At 45.7% G+C, this 25,434-nt stretch overlaps 1 protein-coding gene across 5 annotated transcripts in view; it reads right to left on the reverse strand.

The window, feature by feature from the left end:
• Nucleotides 1-24,724, reverse strand: part of fgfr2 (fibroblast growth factor receptor 2) — a 37,401-nt gene extending 12,677 nt beyond the window's left edge. Inside the window, exons 1-9 of one of the 5 annotated variants that reach the window (XM_085800595.1) lie at nucleotides 24,146-24,724; nucleotides 21,694-21,949; nucleotides 14,524-14,781; nucleotides 14,139-14,213; nucleotides 9,890-10,059; nucleotides 7,950-8,073; nucleotides 3,936-4,126; nucleotides 2,671-2,815; nucleotides 727-920 (exon numbers count right to left, since the gene is read on the reverse strand). In XM_085800595.1, coding sequence (XP_085656721.1) covers nucleotides 727-920; nucleotides 2,671-2,815; nucleotides 3,936-4,126; nucleotides 7,950-8,073; nucleotides 9,890-10,059; nucleotides 14,139-14,213; nucleotides 14,524-14,781; nucleotides 21,694-21,874 — 1,338 coding nt within the window. In that variant the 5' untranslated portion in view covers nucleotides 21,875-21,949; nucleotides 24,146-24,724. Of the gene's footprint in view, nucleotides 1-726; nucleotides 921-2,670; nucleotides 2,816-3,529; nucleotides 3,669-3,935; nucleotides 4,127-7,949; nucleotides 8,074-9,889; nucleotides 10,060-14,138; nucleotides 14,214-14,523; nucleotides 14,782-21,693; nucleotides 21,950-24,141 lie in introns of all 5 variants that reach the window. The other 4 variants (XM_085800597.1, XM_085800596.1, XM_085800598.1 and 1 more) reach the window with 4 other exon arrangements.
• Between the last annotated feature and the right edge of the window lie 710 nt (nucleotides 24,725-25,434).

A 25,434-nucleotide genomic window follows, 5' to 3' on the forward strand; every position in this document is an offset into this window, starting at 1 on the left:
GAGCTCCAAGACATCACTAGAGGAGTCAGAGTAAATGTGTGTATACGTTTGAATGGCTGTGGTGCTTTTACAGAAATGATCAGCACTGTTGGTAATGATGGCACATTAATGTGTAGTATATAGTTTTAATTCCAATAGCTGTTGCTTTAACATTAGAGTCTGTCAGAATGCCAGAGATTACATCTCAGTGATAATTAAGTGAGCAACAACAGTTATTTTGACAAAATGTGTGTTAATCACACGGCCTCGCCTCTGCCCTTAGGGCTCATCTCACCTCCTTCCACCCTAACCTTACCTTGACACAGGAATCAGTCTCTCCGCAGAATGTAATCCAACACTTTTTGTACCTTTTGGATTGTTGAGGGAAAAGCATGGCTCGCACACAGAACAAAAAGAAGCTGGCAGCAGTTTCAGGCAGCAGTACTAACCTGCTCCAAAATGCATGCCTTCTCAATGAGGTTTCTTTAAAATACCACAACTGTGGTTTTTTTTTATATTATTATTATTATTTTTTTATATGTATATATAAATCCAAGTATTATATGTATAAGTATTGTATCAATCATGCAACTTTTATTATTTCTTTCAGCATGACTCTCCTACATACATTTACTGTATGTAAATGATCTGTAGTTGTATTTCTGCAGCATGTCTGCAGTGCAGTGTGTGTTTTTCTCCTCTAGGGGTGTTAGATGCCTTTAGAACTCTTTATCTACTTTCTGTTACCTGGCGGCGCAGAGGGATCTGCTTGCTCAATTTGTGAACAGCTGGTTGGCCCCCAAAGTCCGGCTTCTTTGCAGTGTTCCTCATGCGGCACACCACCACGATGCCCACCATGCAGGCGATTAGGAAGACACCCGCGCAGTATATTGCAATCTCCACGTAGTCTGGGGAAAAGGGCCCTGGAGATTTCTCGAGGTCTGAGGAAAATAAAAAAAAGGGGGGGAGAGTTGAGGCCAGGCGAGCAGAGTTAGAGGAAGGCTCGCACTGATCACTCTTGCACGCGTGTATGATTGACACACAGGCACATTCTTCATTTGAGCAGACACACATGGGCATCAGACAGGCACACGCAAAGACAGATGCTTAGGAGATGACTCATGCGTAAATGTAATAACGATCGGCAGGCAAGCTAAACAGAAATGATTTTGTAGCATCCTCCTCTCTCTTGTTTTTCCAGGGCACCGGCAGCCTACCTATTTGTTATCCAACAGGCCTGAACAGAGTCTCAACAGATTTTAAAACTTCACTCAGCCAGTACAACCAGGCCTGCATATGTCTGCATTCTGCGCTAATGGTGAAGACACGCGAGCACGAACACAAACACACACCCACGTACGACAGAACAATATGCGCTTGACTTCAGATCGCAAACAAGGGAGCGTGGTGTCCCTCTGTGGTTGTATATGGCCTGAACTTCCTGTTGAGGAAATGAGTAGAGTCTGTGCGTGTGTGTGCGCGTGTGCCTGTGTATATAACTGGACTGTTCCATAATGCATAGCTCCGGACCACAAACTGGGCCCTTGTGCAGCACAGCATACTGTGCAGCCCGTCAGCCAAGTGGAGGTGAAAGTACATGTGGGATCCTTTCTCCTCGTATCTGCTGGTCCAAAAACCATAGTGCGCGCACAGAAGCCACAGCCTTCATGGCGCCTTCAGTGCACATGGAGCACATCGAGTGCAATAAATATCACATATTACTCCCAGAGTCCCAGAAGAAAAGACTTGCCTCTAATCATTATGCTGTATTGTTTACAGACAAAACAAAACGACTGTCTCATTACAATATTAAGGGAACGTTCCTACCAGTTGAGGGCTGCAGACAGTCATTCACTCTCATCGATCTCATTTAATGCCCTTCCTACTTTTGACTAGAATTCGTCTGTTTAGCCTGGAGAGACACTGACACTGAGTTCCATATCTGATCCTCTGGTATGCATAATTACAGCCCAGACACACAGCAACCGACAAAAATAGGATAAAACAAGTTGATAACACACATAAATGGACAAACATTCGCATGCATGAGTCATTCGCTGTGTAGACACTGAGAGGTTTGGCCCTGATAATTGAGAAAGTCAAGCCAACTCGAAACAAGTGTTGAGCTTTACCTTTCGATCTTTATTTCAAGAAGAAATAAGGATCTTCAAAGTGGCCAATTATCAGAGCCAGAAAAGGGGAGGGGGGAAAGTTTGAGGCGTAAGTGAAATACATGTGAAAGAAAAATTAATTTCTCTGACATGCAGGACCAAAATGTGGCACTGAGAGAGTTTTCCCAAAGGAGCAGGAGAGAGATGTAGCAGAAGGAAAGAAGGCGGGAGACTAACCCTCCCCTGCTTCTGGAGTCTGGAGACACTCGAGCTGCTCTGGGAGCTCCACTTCCGTCTCATTATAAAAAAGTTGTCTGCAAACTACCCCATAATCTGCTCAGAGCTTTAAACAGTTACAGATAATATTATAGAATATATGCTCAACCACTTCTAAGTTACAATGTATTGGATGTGGACCGTGCTGGTACATCAGTTATCTGATATTTGAGCAGTGAAGCAGGGGGAGGACATGTCTCCCAAAGAGGTCAATGAAATTACATAATGTAACAATTCTATACAAGACTGAGCAAGAAAAAGAAAGGAATAGGAAAAAGAGAGCATAGTATACAAGTGTATATACCTGGAAGCACCGTCAACCAAGCAGTGTGAAAGGAGATCCCAATAGAATTACCCGCCAAGCACGTATACTCCCCAGCATCTTCAACTGTTACATTGGGCAAGTAGAGAACTTCTATCTCCTTATCTGTGGTGTTAACGCCTGCGGTCTGGGAGAGAGGAGAAGGAGGAAGAGGAAGAGGAGGGGGAGGTGGAAAAGAAGAAAGAGAGGGTCGAAGATAAGAGTCACAGAGACAGATGAAGGAGGACAGAAAGAGAGAGAAAGAAAAAAAATGAGACCCACAACACCAGGAGAGAATAAAAGGAGCTGGATGGCGTCCATCGTGGAGGTTTCATCTAGAGCAAAGGATGTTGGGAGTTTCCATGGGTGAGGAGTAGGAGGCTCCATAAACAAAGACACAGACAGAGCCCAGCAAAACATAGGAGAACACCAAAACTAAAAACCCAAAAGGTTCCCGTCACCAACAGAACCTAGAGAGAGATCAGTCCAATCCATACAATGGATTGGACACGTGCACAAACAAACACAGAGAACATGGAGAGCACTGCACTGCAACACCATACACCAACTTGTCACAGCTTGCAAGACAGTCAGAGAAGTTAAAGAGGGGGACGCTAGCTGTGACAATTTCAATGTCTTGGTATGCAGGTCCGAGCAGTGCTTCCAAGGCTGCACCAGTCTCAGCAGCGGAGGGAGCAGCTGAAACACAAAGGTCAACATTAGGGGAATAGAAGGTCTGTGAAACCCAGGACCACCAAGAGACCACCAGTAGGACCACCACAGCACAGCAGGTCTGGGAAGAAGCCCAGGAAACCACAACAGGAGGGAGGGAGGGCAGATGGGGTCAGGTCTCAAGGGTTACCTGGGATGACAGTCAGCCAGCCCGACTGGCTGGCCTCGCCTATATAATTGGAGACTTTACAGATATACTCTCCAGCATCGTCCTCCGTCACGTTGCTGAGGGTGAGCATCTCCACGTCTGAGCTGTTAATGCCTGAACGCTGCAATCCACACACACACACACACATACTTCAGACTTGAACATGAAACCTCAGACAAACAAGTAGAGTTAACCAGGCAGACATGAAAACATCATGATTCAGGTACTGTAAATGGATCAGTTTCAATGTATCCATTCATAAGGGAGGGAATGTAATGATTAGTTCCTCATAAGAGCTTTTGAAAACCATCCGAAACACCTGCAACCTAGAACACATCAAGCGAAATCAAGAGGACTGAGAGTCAAAAGAAAAAGTGGAAAAATGTACCTTTAGCACTCGGACATAGGGGTGTCCATCAGGGCCATAACGACTGCCGTTCTGTGTGATGTGTTTCAACCACTGGATGTGAGGTTGGGCATCGCTATATACTTTACAGACAAAGCGGGCATCCTCCCCGACATGAACAGTGGTGTTGGCAGGGAGACCAGCCTGGAGAATAGGCCTGTGAGGGGATCGCTCTGTCGAGAGTACGGAAAAGATTTGCGTCAATAGTGTAATACAAGGTATTAGGAATCTGCACAGTCACTGTTTCACAAATTTAGCTTTTCTTATATGGTCAAATCTGTTTTTCTTTCCCGGTGAGTGAGAATGTTTCCCAGAAACCCTGGCAGGTAAAATCATGACTGTGCTGCCTCTCTCTTATCTCTGAGGCATTTAAAGGCTTCACACAAAACAAAGAGGAGGCATTTATCTCTAAAAGATAAAGAACTGGAGGAGATGGAGGAGGACTTCTGTGAAGTGGGGTGCATACCATATATTGCATATGAGTGAGGAGGGATTAAGTGAAACTATGTGCCAGTGCTGAAAGTGAAACACCTTCGTAGCACCCCCACAACTCCAGCTATCTGCATTCTTCTACAAGCAAACATTTGGCCTGCGAATCCAAACAGAGCGAGACCTGTTGAACAATGCCCCCTTTCAAAACATTACCCGGCCTTCACAACCACACTGAGGAGCCCACCAACCCCCACACTGACAGCATCCACCCGCTGCCACCACACATACACACACACACACACACACACACACACAAAATGACATCACTAAGCCTGGGGCGCTGCAGTGGCTTTCCAAAACAAAGCCTGAAGGTAAGTGCAGTGAATTCATGTGCATGTGTGTGTGTGTGTGTGTGTGTGTAGGGTTGGGGGTGGGTGATGGGGGATGGTCAGAGGATGAGGCTGTGTGATGAAGGGTAGAGGCTGGGTTTAAGAAGAAAGACTAAAAAAGGGAGAAAGAAGCAGGAGGTTAAGTGAAGGGAGGAGAAAGGCTCAACAGATGGAGAGTGCAGAATCTAGGAGGCAGAGACTTCTTCCATATGTCTGCCTGCCCATCTTCCTCCTCCATCTTTCTGAAATCTGTCAGATCAGATGATTCCCACCCCTCCTTCCTCTCTCCCTCCTCCTTCCTGCACATTCCTAGGGCTCGCCTTGTTTATTGTCTCTCTTTCTTTCCCCCCTTTTTTCTCTCCTACTCCATCTTTCACAGGCCTTCTCACTCTCTTGATCTGACCCAAACAGAAAGGGATGATCGACTTAAATCTAACGCTGTCATCCGGTGCTCTCTTTGTAAAACCCTTCAAACAGAACGCATTCTGCTATGGTTGGTATTTACTAAAGTAGACAGAGGTAAAAAAAAAAAAACTAAAAAAAAAAACACACACACAGAGAACATTTGTAGCTGTGTGGAAATGAACTCAATTGAGCGTAGGGACTATAAGCTTTTGGAGCTTTAACTTTAAAGAAATCACTTCATTATTATAGTTGGTCCAAGTGTTAGCTGGACCAGTTAGAGCTGCATAGTTGACATCTCAGACCAAATGACTGAATGGGTGTGTGGTGCGATTAAATAGGCCACATCATAGTTATGGAGAAACCCCAAAACAATAAAATTTTGTGAAGCAATTCTAGCCTAAATTAAAAGAGGGAATATTGGTGTGTGTGCATATGTGTGTGTGGGCATGAGCAAGTGTAGAACGGTTCTTTTTATGGCCCATTGACCTCACACAAAAACGCTGCACTTAAGGAGGGAAGAACATGGAGGACGATGCAAAGAGTTTGTTTGCAGCACGAGGAGGAAATGGTGAAAGGAGAAGCTAACAGGTTCTGGAGATGGGCTCCATGAATTGAAGTGAATAAAAGAGTAGATCCTGCGGTACATTTTAAAAAAATGTTTTGCTGTGACCACTATGTAGTGACCCGTTTTTAAACTGAATCCATGAATCAATTAAGTCATTAGTGGAGTAATCTGATGGCAGCGGTGGTGGGATAGAGGCAGGATGAAGCGTTGAGGAGACAGACCAGTGGCATTCCATGCTGTCCCATGCGAGACTGGTGAACTCTGGGTAACCTGGCGATTTGGCACACAAGGCCCTAAAGGTCAGGTAGGGGCACAGGCACAGGAAGGGCTCTGCATGGTACAGGATGGCATGGGGCTACCGACAAAGTGCCGCATTGCCACCGGGTGCCACAGCTCTGATTGAAAGGAGCCGATGTCTGTTTTGACTCCTCATTTGTGTCTCCTTGTCATGTGTTCCTGCTCGTGGATGTCCAACTGTGGCCCTTTCTCCAGAGGCCAGTTTGAACCAGAAAAGACCGGCTGCTTTTGGTTTCAATGGCTAATCCTACAGGTCACTTTTGGCAAAAAAAAGACTGATAAGAACGGCCTTTTCTGTCTGTTTTCCTTCTTTTCTCTGTCTTCTACTCTCCTCCCTCTGTCCACCCTAACTACAATGGCGGAAAATGAAGCAAGAGGTTTCCAGGGTGCAGTGGCTGTGGAGCCAGACGTGGAGGGGGTTTACTGCTCTGCAATAAAACAGAACAAAAAACAGAAATATGCAGTCTGAAGGAGAGCTTTAGCTAACTCTAGGGGGGGAGCAGAGCAGGGGGCCTGTGTTGGGGAGCATGTATGAGTGCGCGTGTGTGGACCTTCATGAGTGTGTGTATATGCGCCCTTATGTACAAAAACCCTCAGGTATTCAATCTCCATCTGATAAAAGGAAAATAATACTCCTTATTACCATGGAGACACTAATGAAAACAGAAGTGTGTAATTACAGCAGGTCTGTTCAGGACAATGGAGACAGTCGGAGAATAATTCTGCGTACCGACACAGTCTTCTTACATCTGAACTGACCAGTGGCCTCTAAAGGATCTATTTTTGAGTCAAACTGCTGCAGCTGCATGTCTGTGCTTGGTATCTGTGGATTATTGACCAGCCTTTAGAAGAATAACTGTGTCAGATAAACTTTGATGTGTACTGATTGCTTGTGTAGTGGTTCGAGTGAGGCCAAAGGAGAGTGGGTTTGCATAGAATTAAGGGCAAAGTTGCGGCACACTCACTCACACACACGCACACACATTGATCTATTATCTTTATCCCAACCCCCCTTGTTGTCCCCACTGTCTATTGATTCTGCAAACTGAGCAGAAAAACACTCTGCTTTTTGCGCTCCAAAGGTCAAAGTGAGGGGTTGACTGAGTTGGGTCTGAACGCGCTGTGATAGTGCTGAGGTCAGCACTCTGTGTCCTCAAAAAGGGACACTAAACGATCACCCGCTACCGGTTTGAGTCCCCATCACACAGTATCTGAGCCGGCCTTAAAGGGTCAGTCAAACCAAATTACACACACATGCACAAAACAAAAGCATACTTTTCCACTTAACCCTTGTGTTATTGAGCCGTGCAGATCATTTCTGTATTGTTAACCACGGTTGTGGGGCTCAGATCATGGAAAATCTGAGTAAAATGTTGAACAACAATACGCTTTTATTTACAGACACAGAGTTGCTCAAGATATTTCACTGACTGCCCTGTCAGCAATTTTCTAATGATGTAATTCTACAATAAAAAGCAGTCACACTGAAAAGTAATGTGATTTGAGTGACATGGTCCTTTAAATAGAAATGGAAAATGTATATTTTTGTAGTTTAGTGATAACTGTTCCTGGAGTTATGTCAAACATAATTTGAACTGTAACCTCATATGAATAATGATGTTATAAAAGAGAGATTTTATATCATAAAAACTGCATTAAAACTGATGAAACATGCATGTTTAGCTTCCACTCACTTGGCAGCACTATTTGACCTGCACCTGCATCCAGCGTGCACCTGGGCCATCAAATATCACACACACACATACACACACACACACACTACACTATTCTCACTGTGAGAACTCTTTCAGCTGCACTCCCCCTTTCCTCCATCCCCCTCCTCCTCCTTCGCCGGCTCCACAGGTGTACTCTCAATCTCACAGTGTGTTTTTTGTACATGGTACTCACCCACTACGTCCAAGGTGTACGTGTGGTTGATGCCTCCAAACTCGTTCTCCACCAGGCAGGTGTAGTTGCCCTTGTCCGACGGCACCACGCTCTCCATGATCAGAGTCCAGTGCTGGCTGCGTATCTGGATACAAGAGGAGAGAAATGTAGACTTACAGTAACTGATGAAGCGACATGAGACGCATGATGATGAGAATTTGGATGGAAGGGTGAAAGATTAGATGCAGTATAGTGGAAAACAATTTTGAGGCAGATGACAGCCTCGTTCCAGCAGAGTGAGAGTATTTTCCATATGCCTGCAAATAAAATCTAATAAAAAATATCTATAAATTATTAGGTTATAGTTTTTGAGTTTGATAAAGTGGAGCTGGCTGTATTTTTTTTTATAAAGATAAAAAATAAACTGATAAATAACACCCTGTGCATTTCCCTGTAACTGTGTGATTCTTCTCACAGTCATCTTACGCAATAAACCCCACCTGTCTGGTCTAGAGTACTTTCGAGCGCACAGTTATACAGAATTATTTGTGAAATTAACTTCACCTGTATGTGGAATCCACAGGTGTGAGCTAACAATAGTGTTTCCTTCTCCAGACTGAAGGGAGAGTGCAGCTACTGCTTGTACAGGCCTACATTTCTGACAATGGAGAGATTATGCCACAGGGCTGGGCTCAGGTACAGCTTTTGTCCACCATTTGTTGACAAAAAGAGAGAAACAAGCTGCCCACAGTGCTTCTGACAGCCTGACTGTATCGTTTCCGTCACGTTGCGGCTGTTTTTTGTCTGCGCTGTAATGAGCCTGCTGAAAGCCAAAGGGAAGCGACATTAGTGGCTGCATCAACATAATCTGCTCCTAAACTTTCCTGGCAGGGAGACGTGTTTCCTCATAAACCATCAGGCATTAACCAGGAGCCTCAGACTCGTTCAGCATCACTGGATCTTTTCATAAATTAATTTCATAGCTGTCTGGTTAAACGGGTGTTCCACTCTATCAGTACGCCTCGAGCATATACAGTACGAAAATGCTGCACGCTCAGAGAGACAAAGAGAGGAATTTAGGCAAAATAAATGCAATCCAAATGGACTCCGTCATGGTGGAGGAATACTTCTCATTCAGACCAGTTGTAGCCTTTTTATACAAAGAGGAAATAAAACATAACCACACCAACTTTACTTTCCCATGACACGCAGCATCAGGAATTTTCACCACATATAAATCAACTCAGACCGTTTATTCACAGGATATATAGAAAATAGAAGGTCATAGTCATTTAAGTGGACATGGAATTAAAGTGACCAAAGTAAGCTTTACTCTGGCAGTAAGTGTATTGGAGCTCATTTATAGAGGTGCAAGCTGCTCAGCACATCAAGCTCCTTACAGTTTAAACTTTAACCAGCTCAGCAACAGTGTTTGTAAATCACATTTCATAACAACAGAATCACATGCTCGAATCGCACACTACTCTCCAAGCAAAGCCAGTGGGACCTGTTCTCCCTGATTGAGTTACCTCAGCATTCTCAACTCACCTCAACCCTGACGCTACCTACTTTCTCTATACATTACTGTTTGGGGGCATTTAACCCTTAAGTCCAGGGCTTAGGTTTCTAATTGTTGGGGGTAAAGAACCATTTCGAGTTACAGTGAGAGGCTCTGCAAAGTATCCTGGTGAGAGGAGGCGCACGGATGAGCAATTCCAATTTCACACCAGAAACCTTGCCCTCGTTTCCTCTGTCTACTCTCCTCCCGTCTCTCCAGTGAAGGGTGGAAAAGGGGTGAAAGGACAGTCAGAGAATGAGTGGAAGAGCGAGGCTTGACGTCCCTTGTAAATACATTCACAAAATTTCCACAAACACTGTAGCACAGAAAGCAGTAAAACGCAAGAGAAAGCAGCGAGTTGACATTTGTGATAAAAAGTGTGATGTATTACTGTTTATCCTACCTTATACCCTCCCATGCGGTCCTCTTGGCGGAAAGGCCTGCTGTTCTTAAGCCAGCTCATCTTGGGCCGGGGGTTGCCTCCTGCTGCACAGCGGAACTTGACTGTGTTGGCAGCTGGCACCGCATGCAGCTTCTTCTCCATCTTCGCTGACGAGGTCCAATACGGAGCGCCTACGAGCAGAGAACAGTTGGTGTTCAGCGAGGAGGAGATTTCCTAATCATGTCCTCAACAGTTTGGCTTCAGGACCCTGGACTGGCTGAGGCTGATATACTTGGAAGCGTGACTGCAGAGAAGCCAAATCTGAACCATTCTTAACACCCCACCCCCCTCCCACCCACCCCCCAAAAGCAGCACTGACTGACCTGCCGTCTGCATAACACAACCCAGAGCTCCACACTCAAACAGTTAAATAAAAACACACACTTTCCCCATAGGCTCAGCGGGGTGTTGCAGAGGGGGGAAAAACATCAGCTCTGAGGGGAGAATGTGCCTGGGCGTTGCCAAGAGGGTAACTAGACCATCACATTCAATTTCATCTCATTCCACTTAGCAGCTTTTTTTTCTCCCTCCACTTCCTCCAATTACCATAGCTCCCCTGTTTATCTGCCCGTCACTTGGCCAGATATGGACGGCAGGGCCAGGGATGCTTATCACCCTTGGAAAATAATTATGTGCCGTCAGGGGAGAAAATGAATGTCACATTTAACACACCATTCCAAGAGTTGTCAACACAGACTTTTATCCTGCTTTATCTCCGCCAAACTGTTAGCGTTTCTCCTACTGAAGCCACCTTTCTTGTGTTTTGTCCATTCCCCGGTTCCCTCTCTTTCTCTCAATTTCTGAGCCTCCGTCAGCTGGATTTTCTTCCGAGCCCCCCACCCGCCCTTTCTCTCTGCACCTGGGAGTGTGATTGCCTAAGCAGATGGGGCTCAGAGGGGAAGAGAAACTCAAAGTCAAACAACAACCCAAACGGTCTTCTACACCATCACGTTCTCTCCGTATAGTACAAGCAGCACAAGGAATACCCACAGATAAGACCACTACTGACTTTTGTATGACCCTTCAACATAAATTAAGTCCCAGGGGGAAGTTTGCTTCAAGTGCCCTCCCCTGGCTCTTTTTCCAGCCTGTCCAATCTGCATACTATTAGACACCTCCCATCATTTTCTCTGGAACGCACCACCGGACAAGTCGTGCATACTTGGAGAGTAAAGTCAGTAAACAGTGCTCTTCCTTCCTGAATGGATGCATACGTTAAGCACTCAAACTATAATTAGTCACCCCCCCCCCTTTCTTATTTTTCCTCCTCACTCTCACTATCTGCTATTCTCTTCCTGCTTCTTCACCTCTCACTCCCCTCCATTTCTCTCCATTCACTCTTCCTGTCATCACTCCATCCGTTCAGACAGAGACAGATTAGGTGGAGACCGGCTCGTCCGTGCTGCTGTCTCTCCCAAACGACCTCTGACCCCAAACTGGCAGTCAGGTCCGAGGATGAGGCTGGGACTTGAAAGGTGAGCGGTGCTGTTTCCCATGCTCTCCGTCTGGAGGGGCAGCACTTCAAACGAGACGACCCTTGGACCTCTCTCCAGATGAGGCCAAACTCTCACTGGCCCAACTGCTGTGGCCTCCAGGAACCCCCGCCACCCCCAAAGCCCCGTGCATCCGGATCCCCACTCACGGCTGTTTATCCTAAGCTGGCCTGGGGTGAGCTGAGGTTATCTAACCCCTGTGCTATGAGTTTACATTTTTTTCTCTAACTTCCTCCGGAGAGCTTAATCCACCAGCGTCCCAGAGCAGTTTGTCATTGTTGAGATGATTTCTAGTTAGGCAGTGATATCCTCTTATTCACTATTTGTCTATGTGAACTTAGGAAGGCAACTTTGTGCAATTATTAGAGCTACTGTTGTGAGATTTAGAGACCAAGAGCACTGGTCCTTTTTGAAAAAGTGTCAGTGAAGAGAAACACCCTTGTTTGTGTGTGCATTCCTGCTAAATCCAAAAAGTCACCAGAATTAGAGATAAATGATGTGATGTTTGAACAGTGGAGCTATGATAATGGAGTGTTTATGGCTCCGCAACATAAGCAAACAACCCCAAAGCTATAATCACATTCTGAATCAAGTGGAGCTAAATCCTGATTGGTTTACAGAAACGTGTGAAATCAACTTTTTCTCTTCCTGTTGACTCCCACCTACTTCAAAGAAGTAAAACTGACATCAGACTAAATAAAAACACTCAAATATTGTGCTCATGGTCACGCAATGTAAGACACTGACTGAGTAAAGACTGTTCAATGGCCTTTTTCACACATTATGACTTTCTTCAGAGTGTCTGGGCTTTCTTTCTTGTAACCTTGCAAATTTAATGTCATTAAGATTTTTATTTTTTCTATAAAATATGACTTCACCCTCATAATATCATATTTTTCTCATAAACTTACAGCTGCTCTCGATACTTTTTTTTTTTTTTCAAAATATTGTGACTGTAATTTAGAAACCTCTCATTTATTTTCCTACTAGGGTTAGGGTTTTTGCACTAACATACCTATAACAATATAGATATAAAACAGGACTTTGGTAAAGGCACAGGTGTATTAAATCAATGCTTTATGTTGTAACTCTAATTTTAATTGTACTGATGAGATGGGTCTCTTCTGACTTGTGCAGCTCTAACTAAAGGTGACGATAAAGGAAGACAGAGATTTTGTAACAACAAGAGGACTCCAGGCACAAAGCAAAGCTCCACGTGGCTCATGACATCAGCACGACCCCCCTCCGCCTGCCCACCCTCACCCTTCCCCTAAACACAGCTTCCCTCACAGATCCCTGTAGAGGTTCTTCCATGTCTCCTCCAATAACACCACCCACTGCTGACGATGGACAAACACACTGGACTCTCTCCCTTTTCAACTTTTTTCACCCACTTATGTTGTTCACTCTTCTACACAAAATCAAATCAAAATGCTCTGGGCCTGATGCCCGGCCCATTCTGAGAAGAAAAAGAAGAAGAAAAAGGCCACTAATATAAAGCTACACCCCACAGTCTCCGCTCTCATTCCCTCCCACGCCTACATGCACCCTCCTCCCTCCCTCCCTCGCTCCAGTCCTCGGCCCGGGGCCAAGGCTCCACGCCATGCTCAGAGAAGTGCTGGTACCGATCCAACAAGCCTCCCCTCCTCCTTCTGCCTCTTTTTCTTCCCTTCTTCTCCCCCATTTCTTTTAATAACAATTTCAGTTTTAAATTATCAGAAATACACACATTGAGAAAACGTGACTGTAGAGCCAGAACAGCTTTCTCTTTGTTTTCAAACAGCTTATTACCACCAGAATGGCTGGATCTTGGAAGCCCCCATTTTTTCCTCTTGCTGAGTTTCTCTCTCTCTCCCTCTCTCTCTCTCTCTCCCCATATTTAATGGATTTCAGGCAATTACAGTTAGCCCAAAAGTGGAGGAGGAGGACTCACGGTGAGACGCAAAGCGTGTGGAGAATTTTAACAAGATGTGGAAGCCCTCATCTTTACTTCAGCCTCCTCCTCGCTGAGTTATGTGTATGTGAACACATGCATGTGTGCACGTGACTATGAACACACTACGATCCTAACGCATACACAAAACTAGGGTAAAACTTTCTCTTTCACACACACACACACACACGCATACACACAGGCCCATCAGGTGGGTAACTGGGTCCAGATGGGCGTCTTTCATAATGGATGAGTCCAGCTGACTGACTGGCTGGCTGGCTCCATGAGGCCTGACTACCTGAGAGACACTAGCAGAAGGAATGTCAGGAATCCCTGTATTCCCTGGAGCAGCCTCGGAGACACACACACACACACACACACATACATAGTCCACAGTCTCACAGTATGGGCTTAGACTGGTATGCTAAGGTATAGAATAGCAGAGATGCATGTGCAGGGCAGAGTTGACACGACTTTTGGTGTCACTACCGTGTGTTTCTGCCCAGCTGTGAGAAAATAGAGACTATTCACTCTCTCTCCTGCCTTAATCATAAACATACAGTCACAGTCTGCACTTGGCTAATAACCACTGACATAGCTAAGTAGATTATTTCACCAAGGGATTAAGTCCTCGTAAGTGTTTAGCTATTAAATTCTGACATGCCGCTAAGGACTGTTCATTACAGATATCATAGCATTCCTCAAGGGTGCCTACTCTATGTGAGTTGGTGAGTGACAGCACATCACAACTTATCATGCTTCTTTTTGTTCCTCCCATACTCACTTAACTGCTCTCCATCCGCCCCTGTGTCCTCCGATCGCTCTGTATCGTCCTCGTCATCCCCCGACGAGATGGCATCTGCACAGAGTAACCACTGAGTTACCTTGTTGCAAGCTGTATCCTTACACAGACAGTATTGCATGCAGAGATATTCATGCTGTCAAGCTTTCACAAATTTGTCTGTGCAAATTTGTGAAGAAAATGCAGAGTGGGGTATTTTCAGTAACTGTATCCACACACACACTTTCAAGACCATCAGAAAGAACACAATTGAGGATGGACGTCCCAAACCATATCTGCTCCATGGCCACTTCCTGGATACAGTGGTTCAGCTTCAAACTCCCTGTCCCATCCTGACCTGTTCTGTCCTATCTGATCCCTGACTCACCTGTGACATTCACTATGAAGCAGACCGTGTCTTTGCCCACGCTGGTGCAGGCGTACAGGCCCGAATCCTTGGGCGTGGCATCACGGATCTGCAGCACCTCTTGCTCTATCAGCGTGCGGTTGTTGGTGCCCAGAGAGCTGCCATCTTTGGTCCAGGTGATGGTCCCCGTCTGTGGCAGAGGGCAGCTCAGCTTCAGCACTTCCCCTGGGTGCACTGAGCACACCGTGGGCTTAGAAATTTGGTATTTGTTCGATGCCTCTGCAGAGCAGATGGGGAGGAGTGGGGGGTGAAGGAGGAAAGGAGAGGGGGGAGGAGGGAAAGGACAGATTTGACAAGAAGGAGGTGCACAAGAAGGAGGAAAAAGAGGTGGGAGAAGAAGAAACAAGCCATAGTGTAAGAAACAAAAACACCATATGACCCCCAATGGATGCACTCAAATCAACTTATGCAGGAGGAGCAATACAGAGAAGAGGAGGCCCATTTTATTAAACCGCCACACCAACATGTTGTTACCACAAACTCCCAGTCAGTCATTGAAATGAGGCCCTTGGAAAATACCATTGTTCTGTTACCAAGTTGTGCAGTGTGATTCAGAGCATGCAGTTACGGCCAGAGCAGCATATATAGAGAAAAAAACACAATCAGTGCTTTACGAGCTGTGCTGACAGACAAACCCTCCCTTTTAGCGAAGATGCCAAGCAGCCGTTTTGCGTGAGTATAGGAGCAGTTGAGGCAGATTTCTTCAGCCTAAAAAAAAAAAGTGGGTGATAAAACTCCTGTACGTCTGCCCATCAGAAAGGAAAGCAGCCAGAAAGGTCCAGGACGGAAGCAGTTGTCAGGCAGGGGAAGGGGGAGGGAGGGGAAGGAGAGGGGGGGGGGGGGGGGTGATCTCTGTTTTGGCTCCTCTCTGGCTTTTGACTCTGCGCCTAAGCTGCGAAAACCTTGACCTGTCTGTAGCCTGACTCTCCTGTTTTCCATCTCCCTCGTCTTCATTTTCTTTCATAACACGGCCATGGAGGAGCTACAACCCCGGCAAAGGATCTGCTCGCCAAGGCAGAGCGCAAGAAAACTCCGCTAGACTCCAAAGTGCATAAAACCTTCACTTCTGGGAGAAAATCCAAGTCAGCCTGTGAGTGCATGTGTGTACACCCTGTCCTCTGACTTGTACAACAGCACAGAGAGAAGGAGGTGAATCTCTAATGAATTAAAGGGAATTTCGAGAGTCCATAGCTGAGACTGCACTTCTACATCGGGATGGATTTTATCTATTGCCATGCGATATCTACACTGTGACTGAATGTTGAGCAAAAGGGGGGAAAACCTGCATGAAATACAAGCTGGCTTCTGCCATATATACCACAGCCAATTCCAGTCACCCCGAGGCAGACACACACATGCACACACACTCATATACACACACAAAATGTGTACATTCACTCATCTCAAACGCAGACAGATCTCAACACGCTTTGCAACCATTAGCTGTGAGAAGAAAAATTGAAGAAACTCCAAGTTTTCCTCTTTATTGCAGAACAAAAATGTCCAAAACTGTGTGTGTATGTGTGTGTGTGTTTTCTTCAGAGGAAACTGAAGGAGTGGGTCAAACAAAGAGTAGGATTGAAAAGATCAAGGAGGAAAAATAGCAACAGTGGAAAAGCGTAAGTGATGAAGGTCTTCGAGGTGGAGCGTGAGGCTGAAGGCTGATAGGTGTAATTACAGAGGCAGTGGCACTCCCAGCCTTTCCTGTACCTCAATGCACCTTTTCAACAACATCCCACCCTCATTATGCATTGCTGCCCGATGTGTGTGTGTGTGTGCGCGCTAAAAGTGTACATACACACTAGCCTCAACAGGAAGGGAAAGTCATTCCGCCACAAGCCAGCAATCGAGGCATGTGTGCGAGCCTCTAAAACATTCCCCCTGGGCAAGAAGACACACACAGGTACAGTTCCTGTATTGTCCCTGTTTTTCTCTCTCTCTTTCTCTCTTTCCTTCAATCCAGAAATAATTAACCCCTCCCTCACCATTCAGGGCTGAGTGTGTGGTCTGATAAGAGGTGGAGCTCCTGTGCTGATTGATGGGAGCTGTCTCCACTGCCTTTTATGACGCGGTTTTCCGCACCGCAGGCCTTCGCTTTGACATCACTAGTGGTTACACCTTTTCCTTTATTGTTTTTGTTTAATTTAGGATTTTAGGGGATTAAGAAATGTTGTAGCTGGCACAAAGCAGCGTAGGTATCTCCTGGGATGCTAGCAGGTACAGACAGCTTCAACATACAAGGTCAGTAAATGAGGCTGAACACCCACACGCATAGGCAGTGCTGTCTGTCAGCACATAGAAGGCACTGAGGCACTTCATAGGAAGATGATACCAACACACTACAGGGAGGGGTCTGAGGAGGAAGGATGGAAGATGGAAGGAGGGAAAATCAGTACAAAGGAAGAGACGGGGAAGAGAGAGACAGGAGAGGAGGACTCTCTCCAAATGGTGACTCTGATTAAAGAAAGCACGGACGTGTTAGTTCTGCCTTCATCATGTTCTTATCTCTGCTGTGTCCATCTGTTCTCCTCCATCAACTCCTCCTCCTCCTCCTCCTGCTGCTGCTGCTGCTGCTCCTTCATTTCCCTCTTTAACCTCCTGTCTGCTTTGCCCTCTCCTTCCCCCTTCCCGCACATCCCCACCCCCACTCTCACCCCGCTGACCTAACCCTGACCCTTCCCAGACCTGTTGACACCTCCAGCAGGCCTGATTGTTCATGGGAACCTGTTTCATGGAAGTATCCACACACACACACACACACTGAGAAAGTGCAGGTACTGAGTCACACCTTTTTAAACGCTTGTATTGCACACATGCACACCTGGAGATACACACTCAAACACTCCTTACTCTACTTGGAAAGAGTTTACAAGAGTCCAGGGATGCATGCTGAGTTGAAGAGTTGAAACACTTCACTGCAGATTTTTCATCTCTGCAAAGTTTCACCCCCCTCTGCACCACAGGAGGGGGCGGGAGCCTCTCTATCTCTGTCTCACACACACACACAGGCATGCCATGCACACACGCTTTTGCTCAATTTCAATCGACCAGCTTTCTCCTCTTCCCTCCCTCCTTCATCACTATCATTTTGCCTCTCACCTCCTGAAGCGCATCTCCATTTCAAAACCCATCTCTCTCTTCTTTTCTGACAGCTATTACAAGTGTCTATCAGGTGTGATAGATTGAGGCTGCCCACTCCTCGCTATCTCTCCGTCCTCATTCACACTGACTTGTCTGGCAATAATTAGTCTCGCAGTCTGAGAGTCTGCAGTAATATGCGGCAGTTCTCACCAATGTCTCTTTGACGTCTATCTCTCTCTGTCAGAACGGCGAGATCCAGGCAGCGGCACTGGTAAAGTGGCGAGGGCTGGGGTTTGCGATAGCCCCGGAGTCTCTCTTACGTAAATGATGTTATGAATCTAATTCTGCAGAAAGGCGCATGCTGCTGGAAGTCAATTCTGACATCTCATCCCTGTCGCATTCTGCACAACGGGACAGGTGGACTTCATGTAATGACTTGGGACAGGGACACACAGACTTCCAAATCACACTATCTCTGCTGCCCTTCTCCTCCCTCCTTTTTAACTCTCCTCTTTCCTCTGCATCCTCCTCACGTAGTCAAATCTCATGACTTCTCTCCCCGTTTTTTTTTGTCTCCCCCTCTTTTCTCGCGTCCTTTCACATTTAAATCCCTCCTTGGCTTTTTTTTTTATACTGACAAAGGAGCAGCTCTGCGAACTGGCTCCTGCTGGCGTCCATGGCAACAGCCCCTCTAGTGCTTTCACTCCTAATCAAGGCATTGCCTGAACCCCACCCGACCCCTTTAACCCACTGGCTCCCCCCCTTATCTCCCAAGACCTTTTTTAGGTTGCACCACCGATGACCCTTGGAGCTCAGCATGTCTCTACACTGCTTTGGCTTCTACAGATTCATATTGAATACAGAATCAGACAAGACAAAACTCAAAGGATCAACTAGATAATAAAACAGTTTTCCTGCAGATTGTTTCTGCTCTCTATCAATATTGGAAGCTGCATTATTCTCAGGAAAGTGAGCAGACAGGAGACTCAGTGTTCAGCACAAAGAAGATAAATCTACCGCTCTGCAGAGGTTGACACAAAATTCCTGTACACAGTATATTTAAATATTTTGTTAAACTTTTTTTTTTAAGAAATTGCATCACTGTTTTTGCAGGCAGTCTAGTTGCTAAAAATATTTTTTTTCCCTTGTGCTCTGGCCCGGTTGGCTCGGATTCCTCTCTGCCTCCTGAGACCTGAGGCACAAGCTCACACAGGTAGCAGCTCTTCCCAGCTCCTTATCAGACAGGTGTGAGATTGAGCGGCATAGTGACAAGGTATTTTCTGCAACAACGGCCAAGGCAAATAACACTCCACACACACACACACACACACACACACACACATACACACAAACAACCACTGACACACTTGAACCTTCAAGATTAACACCAGCCAAAGGCAGGGTTATAAAAGTCATTGTGTGAAGGCCATATATTCAGACCAACTGCCCCCTGACACCATGCGTTTGTTCTGAGTTCACTTCCATTGCCATCGCCACTGTCACACACACACTCAGGCACACACACTCTGTGTCATTAACGGGCAAGCTGACACTTTTACACTTTTATAGCTGTACTCCTACTGTGTGTATAGCACTGAAACTGAACAGCAGCTCCTTCACAATCCCACCTTCACACACACTGATGCACAAGAGTTTACTGAAAGCTATTATCCTAACTGTTGATAAAACAAACAGTCAGTCTAACTCAAAGTGACTATGCATCTTATTAAATAGAGCACACGTACAGCTGGAAACTGAATAAAGAAATGTGCTACAAGAGCAAATAAATTCCTATTGTGACCACAAACTCTTCAAGAAACAAAACGTGGCTTTTGCTGACAAGCAGCCTACTTTTCTCATGTGTCTAAGCATGAAAAACTCATCCGTAATACATAATGCAGCCTTTATTTCTTTAACTATTTTGACGTGTTTGCCACAATGCTGATCAGAGCTCTTTTGTGGGGGACAGAGTCTGGCAGACTTTCACAGGAAAGTGCAGCCAAACCATGAGCTGACTTTTGTCAGCTGCGCTCACATTCAGCCTGCGTTCCAGTGTGCCTGGTGCCACATTTATTCCACATTATACTGTATGCAAAGAGCGGCCTAAACAGACCACAGAGCACAGACTGGAGAATACCAATGTTAAAGGCACACACACGCACACACATACACACCTGCTGTGTTTGGTTCCATTGTTATCAGCTCAGTCAGGGTATTTTAATCACTGTGGAAACAGAGAACGCCTGGACAAGGTAAACACTCCCATAGATACTAAAGTGGCTACAGCGACAACAATAGGCCTGTTGTGGAGGCCTTAACCAGCGCGCTCGCTCTACTTCTACTGTTACAGCAGCCACAGGTAAACAAACTAGCAGGGCCACCAGGGGTGCAGGCGTGGGCTCCATAGAGACAACACTGATATACAATCTGATGAATCTACAGCAATTACTGCTCCCACACACACATACACAGGCTGTGGTGTGACCGGTGCTGCAGGGCAGAGTGGGCTGGAGGGGAGGGGGGTGGAAATCCTAAACATCTCAGCAGGGGGTGTTGTTATTAGGACAGAGAGGGTGGGTCCGACCAGTCTGCCTCCTTAAACATGTATGTGGTACAGGTGACAGCAGTGCAGCACAGCAGGAGCAGTGAACAGAAGCTGAAGCTGTGGACACACTGATTCAATCACACACAGCTGTAGTAAAAAAAAAAAAAGTTTGCCATGTGCAACAGAGAAACAGATTCACTGATTCAGGATCAGACAAGCAGGCCAGGTTCTCTGTGCCCCGTTGATCCCTCATCATGTGACCCGCAGGTCTAGCCACTTAATCTCCAGTCACATGACTTCACCGCTGCCCAGTGCTCTGTAATCTCTCCATCTAAAGGAGAAGTCAAATATGCACAAATCCTCTTAGAACTTTCCTGGAGAATTGTGTAACTCTGGAAAACTCTTCCCTTGTCTCCTCCTCTCCTCTGCAGCCATGTAGCGCTGCGTCAGGGCAACATGGGGCTCAAAGCGCACCGGCTCGGAGCCAAACAGTCTGAGACAGAACAACAAAAACAACGAGAGCTCAGGCAGCCCCTCGTCAAGGTAACAATACCTGACCCTGAGGGCAAAGGGCAAGACAAGGTGCAGCGTGTGTAGAGACAGAGGGAGACGGGGGAGGTGGTTTAAAAAAGTGATGCTCTGTTGTTGGCCTAACTTACAATTAGTATGCTGATTAAAGCCCAGGAACAAAAGGCTTTGGAATGCGAGTTACCACATCCATCACAACAACTCTAACTCGTCTCTGACCAGACTCCGAGACTGGAGACAGAAAAAAGTGAGGCCTCAAAAGACAAGAAAAAAAATTGAAGATTTCTTAAAAGTCAATTGTTTTGCCAAGAAAATATGACTTATAAAATATTTTCATTCATAAACTTTGGAGAAAATGAAGCGTGGGCTGTTGTGACTCGAAGAAGCAAAGCAAAACTCTGTATCTTCATTTTCTTCCTCCCTCTCTTTCTCTCTCTCTCTCTTTGTGCTTTTTTTCCAGGCAAACGGGGCATTCGAGAAATGCCAGCATAAACACTGTCCCACCCTCCTTCACAGCTCACCCTCTCCCCCTCGCACCCACCTGGGGTCACAAACCTGCCTTTAACACTCAAGTCTAACCTGAACTAACACCGACATTAGAAAAGAAAAATAAAACAAGAAAAGGTGTGAATCACACCTGGAAAACAAGAGGCTCGCCATGCTGGGGTTAGTTGTTTCCCCTCTGTCTTCCAATGTTATTTTGTTACTGATCTAAATGGTTGAAATTATAGACATTTAAATACTCCTCATCCAGCACGGATTTGTATTCACTGATTTTTTGTTACATAAGGACAACAATTTTAAAGAAAGGGTAAAAAAAAAAAGTCAAACAGAACTCTAAAGTCAGGTTTAAGGAGGTAAACAAACTTGACAGACCTACACCTGCTCTCTAAAAACAAACCCAACAAATGGTTTTTCCCCCTGCTCCACCCCCCAGGCTCTTCTCTACTGCCCCTTCCCGTCCCCCTGCTGCTTACCTTCAGGTTCCAGAGTGGCCTCCTCCTCCTTGGTGGATGTGAAAGGCGGCCGGGCCACGCTGACAGTCAGCAGGGACAGCAGGACAGCGGCCAGCAACCAGGCCCACGAGGCCATCCCGTTAGTGGGGGCGAGCGCTCCCCATACCCCCCTTCTCCACCTCCCCCTGGACACTGATCCCATCTGAGGGAGACCGCCCAACCATCAACTGCAGCCGGATCGGCCTGTCACTCACTGGAATTCACCCAATCACCTGGGCTGAGAGGTGAAAGACAAGAGAGACAAAAGGAGGAAAGGAAGGTGGTGTTGGAGCGATGAGTGAAGAGGTGGACAGAAATGTGAACAGAGAGCAGACAGGAGGGGGGAAAAAAGAACATTTAATCAGTGTGGAATAATTTCTCACATTTCAATGAATTTGTTTCTGCACGATTTTCCTGCTGACTTTATTTTTTGACAAAGTGAGACTGAAATTTGAAGCAATAGCAAACAACAGAGACAATGTGTTTCAAAATGCAGTCAAACAAGCCATGCCACAGACATACCGAAGCTGTGAGGCACCAGCAGACGACACACAGCCACCCTGCATCTATATTTACCTCTAAAGTGTAATTATGTGCATTTAAATGTGTTTAAGAGAAACCAATTCAGACACATTATAGCTCTATGAGGATTAATATTCAGTCTAACCAGTCTGGTGAGCTCCTAAGTCACACAACTGCAATGTAGCTCAAAGATCAGGCTGATTCAGGCTGAATGTTATTCTAAGGTGATTTCATAGATTCATTTTACTACGCAGCTTCGTTTCTCCCCTCTGATTTCAAATATAAAACTGAAGGGTCATGTAATGACAGTATAAGCCAATGTGGCACCGATTTCAATGAGCTGGACATTGTTTGATCGCGGACGCAACAGATGCGTCAAACCTGTTGCCCCCGCTGCTGCAGTCGTGTTAATTGTATTCATACGGGGCTTTTATTGCATTTTCGTGACTTGATTATGAGACCAGTAAGGCTTAAATTGAAACGCAATATTGTGATTGGGACACATACACACACACACTGATCTGTTTTGCCAGACATCTGCGGTTCAACGGCGCTGAAGTGTCTCAGGAGGTTTGGTGAAGTCACGCTTCCATGCGCCCCTTCTGCTCCAGCTGGACGTATCGATCGGTTTTGCCCGCAAAGACACATGTAATTTGACTTTTAGAGAGCGACGATGAAAACGTGCACATCCTGGCTTTTCTTCAAGGCACCCCTCGGGGGCCACACGGGACACAGACGGTGGACGCGCACATGATGTAGGGGTGAACTCGAGCCTGGATCACGACATCCCTAACTTTATTAGAGTGACGCACAGGTTTGACTTTGCAATTAGGGGTGCTGAATCTGCTTCGTGACAGCTCGGATGTATGAATTATTTATGAATTGTAAAGCATTCGATGCACCAATCAGTCTGTGGGATTACCGGGGTCTGACTCAGGCAGCACGAAACGAAATCTCAGTTGCCCAGAAACTCCCACTCGTTATACATCATTTATTAGTGTGTAATATCTGCAGCACAATAAAAACAGATTATATTATAGGTATCAAATGGGCTAGTCTAATGGTATTTAAACACAGGTGAAAATAAAAAATAAAATACATTTCATATGAATAAAGACAGAGGGTAAAATCTAAGCCACTGAGAGCTGAGATAACCCGCTCTTCTTTATAAAAACTAGTTAATTTACCATGTTGCTGACATGACATTTGGACACACGAGGGACTTTGCTCCATACATGAGCACGGCCTTCATTTAAACTCGGGCTTTGAATGAAATTTCTTGGCACTGATTGAATTCCTATTGAAATTCAAATCAGTTGGCTTTTCCACAATGGGGGCTCATTTGGAGCTGCTCAGTGATTTAGGGCTCCGGCACCAAGCAGTGAAAAAACAACTGCGGTCACAGGATAATTGGCACCATAAAAGCAATGTAGAAAATTAAGCAGAGTAATAAATAACCAGGACACTTGTTAATGGGTCCTAAAGTGATGATGCAAGGTGCTGTATGATCCCTTAATTACACATGGATAGATTTAAAGTTTATCATAAATGAATAATGGATGGATGAAAAAAAAACCAATCCATAAATTAAGCGTACGCTGCGTTATATTTGTTGGATAATTTTATAAAATCTTAAACTTTATGAATAACTTTGTATATTTTTACAGACTTAGGAAAAGTCTTTAGAGGGAATTGTTGGAGACTCTGTAAATTATCTATAAATAGTAAAACAGTTCTCACTTCGACATGCAACTCCAAGGAAAAACTTGGTACACAAGCAAAAAGCGCAAAGCATTTCTACTACGTAGCCTGTTTAGTCGTGACAGCCGAAATCTTGACAGATGAGGCACTGAGGAAGCTTTCGACTTTTTCCCAGCTGAGTTTTATCGTAAGCACTAAATAAAATACTTACCAGGGAGGACTAAAATCGCGGAGATCTCTTGTTTTGGCATGCACAGATAAGGGAGGAGAGAGCATGAGCTGAATCCAGAGGGAGGAATGTCTCCAACTCCACAATGCACCAAAAAAAAGAAGAAAAAAGAAAAGAAAGGAAAAAAATCTGCGAGGCGCTGCCTTTTTTTCAGCTTACTATTCCACAATCAACCGGCATCAACTCAGATCAGCGGATATATTCCAAAACGGAGGGGCAGTGTAGCCCAGTGCCATGCAAAGAAATCCGACTTTACACGCGTTATCCTTCGAAAACAGCTCGGAAAACCATAGCGCTGTCCCCCCGAAACTTTCCTCCTCGTCACCAAGTTTCTTCACGGGCGCAAAACATGCCCAGTGTTCCCGAGCAGCGCACTTGTCAACTAAAAACAAAGTTTGCAGCTAGTAAGGAGGTAGAACGGGGGTTAAACTGTACAAGGGAGTAGTTGTCCGATGCAAAATGTCATAGAATCCATCAGTGTGCGTTCCCCTGCTGGAAAGAGCGTCTTTCGCGTCTCCTTCTCTTCTTCCGACAGTCCTCGCACTGTTTCTCAGACGCTTTGTCAGGTTTACTAGGTTTTTTTTCTCTCCTCCTTACGTCTCCACACACTGCCCTCCTCCTTCACTCCAGTGGGTGTCACCCCCCCACCCCTCCACCCTCCCCGAGCACCCCCAGTGTAATTCGAGCCGCTTCCTGCAAACTGCAGCGCTGCCTGCCCTGCGCTTCGCTGCGCTGCGCTGCGCTCAGCTCCGAGGCCCCTGCTCCGCTCCGGAGCTGCTGAGGCCGCAGTAACTACGCCCCTCAGTGGCCGAGGCGGCACATCTGACCCGCTCAGAGATGCACGAAGCATCCGTACAGTAACATCTCGGTGTATTTAGATGTTGCTGTGGTGGAGAGAAGTAATCGCACAAAATGTCTTTCTTTCTTACTAAAAATTGTAAAAGTAGTCATCAGCATCTACGATATCAAACACTATGAGTAAAAGGCATAAAACAAAGTTATAATTTACAGGTTGAAATTGGTGTAAAAGTAGGAAGAAACTTACTTTTAGTTTTTATTTGTAATTTGACTTGTGGAATACACATTGCAGTATTGCTCGATATGAGTGAAACTATAAACTAGGATGAAATGAAATGTCACTTCAATTAAGTGCATGATATTTACTCTTAAGTGCAGTGCTGGAGTAAAACACCTTACTTCTTACACTGAGATGGTGCATGAGGGTTGAGCCAATTGAGTCAGGCATGACTCTCACGGACACTTGAGCTCCC

Source organism: Trachurus japonicus, chromosome 15 (assembly GCF_045865225.1).
Source record: "Trachurus japonicus isolate A0001 chromosome 15, Traja_1.0".
In the NCBI taxonomy this organism is placed as follows: Eukaryota; Metazoa; Chordata; class Actinopteri; order Carangiformes; family Carangidae; genus Trachurus; species Trachurus japonicus.